This window comes from Serinus canaria, chromosome 12 (genome assembly GCF_022539315.1).
Source record: "Serinus canaria isolate serCan28SL12 chromosome 12, serCan2020, whole genome shotgun sequence".
Taxonomy (NCBI): domain Eukaryota; kingdom Metazoa; phylum Chordata; class Aves; order Passeriformes; family Fringillidae; genus Serinus; species Serinus canaria.
The window spans coordinates 10,899,918-10,912,183 of record NC_066326.1 but is presented as its reverse complement, the minus strand read 5'-3'; the positions used below and the strand labels follow the sequence as shown (position 1 = coordinate 10,912,183).

The window sequence follows — 12,266 nt, the reverse complement described above, 5'->3', positions numbered from 1 at the left end:
AAAAATGGTGCCTTCCCAAGAGCACATCCTAACAGTGCCTTCCCAATGGCCCCATCCCAACAGCACCATCCCAAAAATGGTGCCATCCCAACGGCCCCATCCACCCCCAGCATCGCTGCACAGCACAGCTGCCCCACGGCCAGGCCTGCAAGTGCCCCAGGGCAGCCAGAGCACAGCCAGACAGGTTTAGCAGCACAGTCAGTGAGCAAAGGGCTTTGGAGACCTAAGCCGGGATGGCCCTTGCCCCACATAGCGTGTGCTGTGCCCCAGTGGGCAACCCAAGCCACAGCTCTGTGGCAGCTCTCAGCCCTGTGTCAGCACAGGTGTTTTTTAAGGTCACAGAAATAGGAGAGGAGATAAAACAAGACTTGTGCTTTCTAATTGCAGACCTCAGTCAGATGTGCTGAGAGCGATACTGCATAAGGGAGGAGGGATAAGGCTGAAGCCTGGCCCTTGGGTAACACTTAATACATGCCCCACATGACACTTAAGAGCAGGAGCATGTGAAATAATCTCCTAAGCTACTGGAAACCCTGCAATGCACCTCCTCCTTCCTCCCATCCCTCTCTATGAGAGCATCTCAAAGCCAATGAGGGGCTTGGGGAGAGACTACTGAGGGGACTCAGTGGTCTCAGAAAAACACTCCAGAGAGGAAAGCAAACTCAAATGCCAATGGAAGCCATTTTGGTCATGAACTCTCAGGAAGCAGCAGGACAGGGTAGGCAACAGGACAGCTGCCCAAGGGACAAAACCTGATATTTTCTCTTGGACCAAGTCCCCACTGAAGTCACAGAGTGAGGAACCAGAATTTGACCCAGGGAACTCAGTTCTGACTCAAACACTAAGATGGCCTTGATCTCAGTTGGGCTCTTGAGACCTTAAAGTTGTGCTTAATAGACAGCAACAGAAAAAAACAAGAGAGAAGAGAGCATAAAGGGGAGAAAGTGAAAGGAGGGCATGAGGCAATGGGAAACTAGATGGAGGCAGTGCTTTTCCCAGCTCATAGCAGCTCAGGAATAAAAAGCTCAGCTGTAACTTGGTTTCTAAAGCCTGTGCTTGCTCAGGGTTCATTGGGGACACATCAGGCACTGAGGTGAGAAAATAGAGCTGACATTTAATCTCAGGCCCTCTTAGCAAGAGTTGTGTCAAAGCAGGAAGATAGATCCCTGCATCCTTCCACATCCTCAGAGTCCTTGCAGAGTGTGAGGAACAATGGGGTAAAAAGAACTTACCTGTTGCTGGTCCCAAGTCCAGGCTGGAGTCGTTGAGCTCTCCCCCATCTTCCCAAAAGTACTGTGGAGGCTGCAAGATCTTGGACTCCTCATTCTCCTCACTGGCAAAGCCTGACCCTGGAGCAGCATGCAGGGAGCCGGGGGCAAGATCTGGCTCTGCAGCCTCTGCTCTGGTTTGCTCATGGGAATTCATGGCCTCCAGGTGGGACATCATAGCAAATTCCAGCAGGGAAGTTGATGTGAGGCCATCGGCAGTTGGGTCCTCCGAGGAGGCAAGGCAGAGGCACAAGGTCCCTGGGTAATGACAGAAAACACACATCAGAGAGAGGAAGGACACCCACTGGGCTTGCCTTCCCCTTGAAGCCTATTCCTGGCAAACCAACCTGCCCTGAAGATGGGCTGTGCTCTCAGCTGATGAGGAAAATTAGGGTATTTTGGGAAACATCCACAAGCATGCAGAGTGGCATTCACATCCAGGAGGAGTCAGTGCCAAGCAATCATCCAGCATGGGGCACCTCTTTCTGGGGTGATGATTCACGCTCTCTGAGCTGTTTTTGCCTCTGTTAAAGGATGAGGTTCCTTGTTAATCACCCATCCTGGAGAGGAGGTGGAATGTCATTTAGTTCAGCCATGAAACTCTGGCCTTGTGAAAACAATGGCAGTTTCCATCAGACTGTCCTGATCTACAGCTATATTATATGCAGGAGACTGATTCTCACCAATATTATTTACAACCAGTATTAATCATGTTTTAAATCTGTAGGGTGAAAATCTGGTTTTTTGTTTGAACTTCAGTGCACTCACATTGCTGGTTTTCATAAGGAAGGGCTGACCATTACAGGTAACAATTATATTGTGACAAAAAGCAAACATCCACTGAACATTAAGCAGGAGAGCAAGCTGCATTTTGCACTTTTCTATCAACATTACACTCTTATTATTTCCATTTGAACTATTAGAAGGATTGACTGACACTTCTTGATTCCTAGATGAGACTTTAATTGTGATTTGTGTCAAGGTACATTCACATGCATATTGAACTCCAATCAAAATGCAAGAAAACAGCACCTGGGACTTGGCTTTATTCAGCTACTAAATACCATTATAAATATGGAGGCATAAGGAAAAAATAAAATTACCAAAAGCTGTTTTATATTTAAAACGGTTTTGTTAAGCAAGTGAAGTAACTAATCTGGGTGAACTGAACCATTTGCTTTGAAGCCCTCTGTCAATCAGCACATCAAAACTAAAAGATCTCATCCTCTCACAGCTGATTTTTATTCATAGATTAGAAGGAAAAAGGACAAGTTTTCTTGCTTTCTCAGCTCAGACTCAGTTCCTCAATTGTTAATGAAGTAGTCACTGAACTGAACTAATTGAAGAAGCTGAAATGAAGACTAATTTGGCATTTTTCTTTGATAACTGATTTTCTAGACAACAGAAATGCAGCAGCTCTAATCCATCTGGACTTCAGTCAAACATCTGATACAGTGCCTGATGAGGAATTGCAAGAGACACAAGAAAAGACACCTATTAGCAGGAAAAACTGTAAGGCATTGGCTATACAAAAAAATTACAGAGCTTGTGCTGGAGGGAGGCTACTAGTGAAATTCCTCATGGTTTGTCTTTGGATCTGCTGTTCTATCACATTTTCCTAAGTGACCTTGCAACAAAAAGTAGGAAGGTGATAATGAAATTAGCCAAGGACACAAAGCAAGGAGACATCCTCGCTGCACAGAAAAACTACAGGTACAGCCAGGTGATCTTGAGAATAGGAATAACAGAAATATTATGAAAAGAAATAGCATAAAGTGATAAGCCCCTTGAGAACTAGCACAAAACATTTCTGATACAAGCTGGGAAAACATCCATCAGAAATGTCTTAAGAGCAGAAACTCCTGTATTAGGAACAGCTCTGAGATATCACTGGAATGCAGATGTGAAAATCCTTGCAGAGCAGTGAAGTATTAGAAACAGAGATTTTACAAAGCACTGCTGAGACATCGCCTGGGAGCTGCACACAGATCTGGATACTCAAGGCCTGAAATGATTTAAGCAGAGCTGAACTGCCTTCAGGCAAGGGCACAGACAAGGCAACCTCCTGATGATGCTACCCACCACTGTGCCCTACAAATCCACATCCCCGGAGCACAAATCCAAACCAGGGTAAGTGCTACGATGAGCTATGGGGCAATGGCACATGGGTTGGCCCTGGTGAGTTCATTGAAAACATTGGCAAGTTGGCACAGAAAGTTTGGAAGTCACTGCCCACCTGACAAAAGATTACCAAACCTGTCCTGGGAATACTGGAAGCCAGAAATGCATTTCTTAAGTCTTCTGCCTGCTCTGACCCTCTCCACCTTCCTCCACTATTCTCTGAACTCATCTAAATCAAATATTGGCTACCCTTTTGCATTCACACTTGGGCCAGGCTTCAGCACTTCTCAATCTTGTTTATTTTGCCCTACTCATCCAAGGCAAGATCAGCTGAGGCCTGAGCAGCAGCAAAAAGAGAATGGCAAAAGAGGCAGAGTATCAGAGGGGAAGGAAGCTACTGCATCACCACAGAGCCAACCAAAACACCTCAGGGCATCTCTAGGGATGTGCCAACTCCCGAGCCATGCATGAACAGTGAAGTCCACAGCTGGAATCAAGAGCCTGAACACTCCTTGTGTGTGAGCACAGACCCAGGAAGGTCTGGCCAGGACAGCCCCGTGCTGGTTCTGGGGTGCTCAGCAGGCTGCACTGTGAGCTTCCCCAGCTGACAGACAACACCTGCACCACTGATGGAGCACCAGAGAGAGCACTTGTCTTGAGGAGCTTGCAGCTTAAGCAAACATGACAGGGAACAGCAAGGAGGAGAAAAGAAACATTATTCTCAAAGTAATCCAGCAAAGGAGAGCAGGATAGGAAGAGACCATGGCAGGCCCAAGGCCACATGGAATATTTGGTTTATATGTGACTGCAGCTGACTGCCTGGATCCTGAGCAAGCTCTTTATCCACCCCAACGTCTCAGTTTCCCCTGACTCCCATTCACAGAGACATGGCTGATGTGGCACCTCAGCTTTCCAGCCACACTACAAAGCACATCCTGGGTCTCCCCAGCAGCAAGGTAAAATCTCACCTCTGCACCTCTGTGCCAGCATTTACACTGCCTCAAACCTCTTTTCCACCAGCTGCACTCTGTTAGGGCTGCCTACAGAGCTCAGCCAGAGCCCACCCCACCTCATGTACAAGACACATCTCATGGCAGGTGAACCTGGTAATCCAGAGAGCTATTTCCATCCATGTGGGAAGCTCAGATGCTGGGAATTTGTTTACCCTCCTTTAACTCTGAAGTGTTTACTCAGTTAAAACCCCCTAAGCTGCATTATCTGGTTTACTGGGCTGCTTTCCTCAGCCCAAGATAAAACTACACCACCTCATCCCTAAGAATGAGTCATGCACAGCCTGAGCAAGACAGGTGTTGTGTCCCTGGGGTGGATGTGAGTAACACTGTGGGGTCTGATCTACAGGCATGGGATGCAGAGACTGGTCTGGGGGAACCCTCTGTGCCAGCACCAGCCTGAATGCCCCAGGGCTTAGAGAATCACCACGCCAGGGTACAAATCAGTACCTCTCCAGACACCAGCCTGACACCACTTCATTCACACCTTCTGCACCAGCAGCAAAAACCCAAAGGCTTGGGGTGCCAAAAAGCAGCAGGAAGATTTGCCATCTTCCCCCTCTCTTTCAAGCTTCTCATAAAGGAGCTCCATGCAGCTGTCAACTCCAAGGCAAAGAAAGAATCAAAGCACGAGCTGAGCTGGGAGGCAGGGGAGCACAGCTGAGAAAGGAAATCTAATGCCCAAGACCTCACTTGCAGGCCATTTTCCTCCCAGGACGGGTAACGGGTAACGGGGATTAGACAACTTCTACCAGCCATCAGCCTCCCGATTTTGTATTCTAAAATGCAGATCAAGTGATAAGAATAAAGAACCAAATGAATAAAGACCTGCAACTGTAGATGGGAGGGAGCAGGGAACGGAGCCAGGGCTCACCAGCTGCTTCAATGGGGCATTTGTCTCTCATTTCTATTTTTGCGGCACCTCTGCGTAACCTGGAGGAGACGAGGCTCTGCATGCTAAAAAGGGCAGCCAGCCTTTGGGGAAACAGCAGGGCTTAGAGCACGGGAGGAAAAACCCTCCCAGAGCAGACAGAGGAGGGGCCAGAAAGCAGCGAAAGTGGGAGAGGTAGATGGAGAGGGGAGAGGGAACAAAGGCGGGATGGGAGCTCCTGCACAGGCTGCGCCGTCCTGCTGCCAGCACCCACCGAGGTGACGTGGGGAGCCAATGCACCTCTGTGAGGAGCAGAGTGGCAATTCCAACGGCAGGGAATAATGCTGCAGTGCTACCTTTCTGAGGCCACTGAAAAAAAGCCAGCCAGGAGGATACAGATGAAAAGAGTTTGCTAGTGCTGACCCCACCGACCCTCAGAAAACAGTTCTGAGTCAAAGTGGTGAAGCTCGCTCTGTTCAGCTCAGCAGAGGGTTCAACACAACAGCCCCAGACAAGGAGATGACGGAGTTTCACTCAACAACAGAAAAAAAAAAACCTGAAGAAAGACTATCTGCCATCTTTCTCACAAAGTGCTGTGAATAACAGCAGTTTCACAATTCTAAATAATTCTAAAAGAACCCCAAAGTGTTTTCTACATTGGCTGACCAAAAATCACTTCATCCCTTTGCCACAAAGCAAGTCACCTCTCCATGGGACAGGGCAGCTATTTAAAAGCTCCCAACTGGCCTATTGAACAGGACTAGAAATTAAAGAGGAAATAAGTAATTTTTGTGTCCAGCTGAAATGAGAAGAGGGATTTGGGGAGATGAAATGAAATCTAGCTGTTGAAGCTGTGACTGTGTCAAAAAGCCTTTAATTTTTTTTTTTGCTTTTTAATTAGTAACAAGAAAGCCTCAATTTCTCTCCAAGGAAAGACACAATCATCCCTTAAGACATCACCACACCAGCCTGATCTGTAGAGGGGCTGGTGTGCTCTTCAGTTTACCCAACAGAAGGTTGGTTTTACCCCTGCTTCCTGAGTGTTGTGGCTACACCACAGTGCCATGGGGGCAGGATCAGGCTGCTGAAGAGAAGAACATTTGCCTGGGGCACACTCTGACTTACCTGTCACCACCAGCTAGCAGAGCCTGCACACCCCACCCAAGCACACTTGCCCAGGGAGGGAGGTCAGAGTGTGGTGGTACTACCAAGGAAGCAGCCACAAGAATGTCCATCTGGCCCTGCTACCGTTGACCTTCCTTTCAAGCCCACCCCACACCCAGGAGCTACCCAACAATGTTATTTCCTAGGAGAGCTGGGTCAGGAATGGGTCATTTACTGATAATCACTTAGGACAGAAACACAATGACCAGATGAGGGAAGCATCTGCCAGGGATATTCCCTCCCCCAGACCACTGTGCCTGGAAAGGCTGGGGAGCAAGGGCCAAGGGCAGAGAGAAGAGAGGCCCCAAGGCAGAACGGTCAGGGCTCAAACCACTTCCAGAACATAACAAAATCCGGGGTAATTTAAATAACAAAAAGGGATCCCAACCATGGCCAGTGGAGGAAGAAGCGGAAATGCTGTTTAACTGAGGGATGTCCAAGCTGATTCCCACACAGTCACCTGGAGCCTCTGCACTCCAAACCCTCAACAGCCTTGCAGAGAGAAGCACATGGGATGACTGTGTATGAAACCAAGTTATTTTGGTGCTCATTCAGAGTTACAGACCACAGCTGTTCTGGGACACACCAGCTAAGAGAACTCTCCCTCTGCAGCTCCCACACAGCCTTATTTGTTCTCTCCCACACTTCATTAGACTACTTACACACCCAGCCATGGCCCTAATCTCAGAGATCATTTCCAATTAGGGCTTCAGAAAACAAGATCAGACTGCCATCCTCCTCTGGTACTGCCAGCAACCAGGTCCCTTAGTGAGTGTCCCTCTAAAACCATGCACCTTCCTATGTCTCCAGCATGTTTTAGAAAGCAATAGGAAAAGCACTTGGCCTGCAGGGAGCACATACTTATCTACCTACACCAAGAAGAGCAACAAGGCACAATGGAAGAAGCCCTTGCAATGGGACAGCTCTTTGGAGGATGTTGTGCCAGCATCTTTAAGCTTTTACAGCTCCTTACAGCAAGCATAATGAGAGCTCCAGCTCCACCCAGCTGCAGGGAGTGCGTGTCAGCACGTACTGGGTGGGTACCACCTCACAAAGAGCTGCCAACATCTGCTCCCTTGGCATTTCAGCAGAGAATATCCATGGCAGACAGGGCCAGGTACACCCATGGGAAACAGCAAGGCACTGCCAGGGCATGCACCTGCTTTTGCAGATAATTGCAGATGTGCCCTTTGTCAGCACTGGCACCTGGTGTCCAGGGGTGCTGGGCATCCTCATCCCAATCCAAGATGTGTCAGGTCTCCTGTCCTTAGGATCTGTAACATCCAGACTGCTCTAAACACCTCCACCCATTCACACATAGAGTCTCCATGCAAGAAGGAGACACTTCAACATGCTGGCCTGTCCTCCCCCCTCTGCTCAACCATTCACGCCTGGAGCCACAATCTCACTTGGCTGCAGTCTCCCAGACTGTTTGCCTTCACTCCCTCCCTGGATTGTCTCGTAGCCTTCACACCTCCCTCCTCTGCTGCCACCATGTCTGCTCTCCTCGATTCCTGCTATTGACAATGGCAGCTCCCAGCTAGGGGCCAGGGGAGATGCAGCCCCTGGGAAAACAGCATTGGGTAGGCAGTTCTACACAGTAGAAGTGAATTTTCTTTCTTCAGTTATCTTTCATAGGCCTCTTCAAACAGGCCCCCAGGGGTTGACAGACTACAGGATGAAAGCCACTGATCTAAGAGAAAAACCAGAGCCCACAGACTTCTTTGCCCTCTCACAGGCCCAAAGCATTTCATCTGACCCACCTGGCCTGTGCTTCCCCTTCTCACTCTGTCCCAGCCTGGACTATGTACCCCACAATGCTCACTCTGATTTCCAGCACACCCAATAAAGGCACTTGCCTGCTTCTTCTGCAAAGCCTTCCTGCCCAGGCAGAGCAAGCAATACCTCAGGTGCCTGAGGGACTTGCCTTGACAAATGGTCACCTATCAAAATATAACTGAAACCTTTTACATGCCAAAAGGTCCTCAAATCCCCTGGCATAACCCTGAGCAGAAAACACTCCACTCCAGCCCCTGCAGCAGAGCAATGACAACCACCCCACCACACACTGCATCCCCAAGAGGCTCCACTCTTCAAACAGCCTCAGCTATCCTAGGCAAAAAAAAACCTCATGCAAAGGTCTGGTGGTCCAAGGCACATATAAGGGTTCTGACTACCTTCACAACACCAGGCAGGACAAGAGGAGCCATGGCTGCAGTTGGCATATAGAGGGAGGGCTGCAAAGCTGGTTTCCAAGCACTAACAAATTGACCCCAACCAAGAATGTACATCCAAAGCCTGGTAACCACAACAGGGCTTCACCAGGCACAGGGACAGCGAGGGGCTGATCTGAGCCCCAGCAGGGTGCACCTTCCTTGCCAGCATCCCTGGCCCTCTGAATAAACCAACACACGTGTTTTCTTGGCCTGGGTGCAGGCTGTGCTCGTGTGGCTGACAAATAGCCTCTCTCCATTCTTTTGGGATTACGTGTTTCAGTGGTGCCCTGGTTTCCACAAACAGCCAGCAAGAATGAGGAGCCAGTTCACCCAAGCACCAGCTGGGAGCTGTGGTGCACCTTCCTGCAGCCCCTCTGCCCCAGCCCTGCAGCGGGGCTGTCCGTGCTGCTGCTCACCCAGGTACCCACACAATGCCACAGCTTCTTCCCAGGCAGAGCGAGTGGGAAAACTTCTGTGCACTCTGATCTGCAGCTCGTCGCCAGCAGCTTCCCCTTGAGGGCTTAATGTGGTTATTTCTACCCCTGATGCCTGTAATTAAATGAACATTTCCTTATGGCAGCGAGGCGGCCAAGGAAAAACTGACTACAGGGAATTTTCATTCATCCTGATCTATACTCCCTCGTCTCTGGCTTGTTCACACAATGCTAACAAGACATCTTCTAAGCAGGCAGAAAGAAAAAAAAAAAAGCCCTTAAACAGCCCACATGCAGACAACCACCCGGGGAGACAAAAAGAGGAAGGAGACCAATTCCTTCCTTCGCCCCCTGCATCATTTTTCTACTTGCAAAACCAAAGGGGCTCAGATACCCTAGAGCCTGGAGAGATGTTTCCAAACTCTGCCAACAGACTTGTGCAGTCTGATGGGACCCTGATGAGGCACAAGTCCCATTTCAGCACATCCTGCAGGTCTATGGAGGCTCCCAGCCCAGGGAAACATGTGGGGAACTGCACACAGTCAACCCAGCTCCCTCTCAGGTATTAATTGTTCCTGTCCTGTGCTGCTGGAGAAGTGAGGCCAGAGTGCACTGAATTATTTCAGACTGGAACTGATCCTGAACCACTGAGCAAAGCTACTACCCAGAAGAGAGCCTGAGGTACAAATTCCCAGCAGTCTGCACCTCCACTTCTGACCTCCCAGCTGGGTAGGAGCCCACTGGTCTGGAGACACCCGGCCAACCGAGTGCCACAGCCCACCAGGATTACAAATTTCACGAGATTAGGAATTGAGCTGTCCCTGGGAGCTGCTCCTCACCTCCCACCCCCGTGCCTCTCCCTGCTAGGACAGCAGAGAGGATCACAGGGAAAGCCAAGCACCCAAATCCTCCATATCACCACCAGCTGGACAACACTACTAGAAAGTTTCCAGCAACCTCAGCAGAATAGGAAGCATATCCTCCCCCCAGCACAGCAGTACCAGTGGTGGTCCTTTTGGCTGCCACATTTTCAAACCACCATGAGGTCCCTCTCCTTCCTGTGCAGAGCAAACATAGCTTTCCAGCTATGGGGATGGGGTCAACCCTTGCTGGCAGATTGGCAAAATGGGATTGTGGCAGCTCCATCCCCCTCCCCTTTTACACTCTTCCCTGGAGGAGGCAGAGGTTTGGCAGAATTTGGGCACAGGGGTTTCCTGCTGAGACATGGCTGAAGAACCTTTGCCAGCTGTGCCCAAGCTATTCCCTTAGTGTGGACAACCTGCCTGGAGGAAACCACAGAACTGGCTCCCTCCTCAGCTCCAGAAAGACTTATTGCTTCTGTGCCATAGAGTATTGGCACAAAACCCCAACAGGTTTTCAGATCCATTTTGCTCTTTAAGCTCACTATTGTTTGCAAACCTAAAAGGCTTTATCTCTTCTCTTTCAGGAGCCTCAGATGACAGAGACTAACAGCCCATAGACAGAGCAGCTCTACAGATGACACATTCCCCCATGAATATTTTCAGGAGATTGGGGTAATAAAGGAGATGTGCCAGGGGACTGGATGTCACTGTATCACAGCTTGGTCGTGCTGGAAGACAGTGACTGGTTGGTAAGTCAGCCCTTCCTTCCCTGTCAGAATGACTCAAGACAAAGACTCCCCCACACTTCAAATGTCCCCGTTCAGAACTCCTGTTCCACACTAACCAGATTTCTGTACAAAGGGATGGATTAGGGAGGAAGAAGACAATCTCAGCCTCATGGGTCTTTGGGGGATCCCTTTGTTGGGAAATTTCCCCAGACTATTTAAAAATAGAAGCAGAGCCTTCATAACCATTCCGAGTATAATTATTTCTGCACTTAACTGCCTTTTCCTGGCACCCTACCTCTCCTCCAGATTTCAAGAGAAGGCTCTTGGGGAATCGTGGAGCAAATTCGTGGCGGCCCGTTCTTTGTATCAGTTTCACGGTAGTTCGCAAAACCACCACGACGCCAGACGAAGCCACCGACACCCAAACGAGCGGTGTGGGGCAGCGCTGCTGCAGCCGAGACCGCCCCGGCCGGGCCGAACCGCGACCGCCCGCCCCCCGCCGCCGGTGCCCGCGGGTCCCGTGCTGGGTGCTCCATCTCCGGGCGGGAGAGCCGGGAGAGCAACCCACGTGCATCCAGCCCACCGTGCTGGGAACGCAGGGGGCCCCTGCCAAGCCCCGGGGCAGACAGCGGCTGCCCCAGAGGGCTCTGATGCCCGGGTGGGGGGCAGTGCCAGGCACACAGGGGAGCTCCGGGGTGGGAGATGGGAGCCGCCGCAAGCCCCGGTACCCGGGGTTAGTGGTGCCTGCGGGGAACGGCGGGGTGATGGAGACCAGCCCGCTGCAGAGGTCCCGGCGCCCCGGGGCATTGGAGCCGCGACGCACCGCTGTTCCCCGGGGTGGGGGGTGAGCAGACCCGCCTCCCGACGGGGGTCCCGATGCCCGCGGAGGGGATGGACACCCGCCCGCCGCCCAGCCCGTAGGGATGGCAGCGCCTCCCGCCGCGCCAGCCTCACTCACCGGCGGCCAGAAGCAGCAGCAACGCCGGGGCCCGGTGCAAGGGCTGCATGGCGGCGGCCGCTGCCCTGCCGCACCGCCTCTTCACGGGGAGCGGGGCCGCCCCGCCGCCCGCCGGGCTCTGCCCCTCGCCGCCGCGCCCGCCCGCCGCCCTGCCCCGCTCCGCATCCCGCCGCCCGGCGCCGCCTCCTCCCGCCGCCGCCGCCGCTCCGGGGGCGGGGAGCCGGCAGGGGGGTCCGCACTGCCCGCCGGCTGCGCGGACCGAGCGGCGGGGCGGGGGCGGAGCGCAGCCCTCCTTTGCTCCTAATTTCGGGCTGCGGAGCCACCGCCCACCCGGCCGGCGCCCCCCGGCCGCTGTCCCCGCACGTCGGCCCCGGTGCCCACAACGAGTGCCGGCGGCGCGGCTGCTTGCGCCGGGCGCGGGTGATCAGCCCCCGCCGCGGGCAGCGGGAATGCGCCGGGCCCCGCCGACAGCACGGGCAGAGCCCCCGGGAGCGCAGCTCCCCGCCCACCGCAACACCGGGGCAGCGACGGCCCCCAAACCAGAGATCCTCCGCATCTGCCTGCTGACCTCTCTTTAGCTATCCGCGGCTAACGGAGCCACCGCATCTCCCTCGCCCCTCAGCTCACACCTCA

At 52.1% G+C, this 12,266-nt stretch overlaps 1 protein-coding gene across 1 annotated transcript in view; it reads right to left on the bottom strand.

Moving 5' to 3' along the window:
• The window catches only part of PODXL2 (podocalyxin like 2), a 32,383-nt gene extending 20,667 nt beyond the window's left edge, over positions 1-11,716 (bottom strand). Inside the window, exons 1-2 of the mRNA XM_050979500.1 lie at positions 11,634-11,716; positions 1,233-1,526 (exon numbers count right to left, since the gene is read on the bottom strand). Coding sequence (XP_050835457.1) covers positions 1,233-1,526; positions 11,634-11,682 — 343 coding nt within the window. The 5' untranslated portion in view covers positions 11,683-11,716. The remainder of the gene's footprint in view (positions 1-1,232; positions 1,527-11,633) is intronic.
• Between the last annotated feature and the right edge of the window lie 550 nt (positions 11,717-12,266).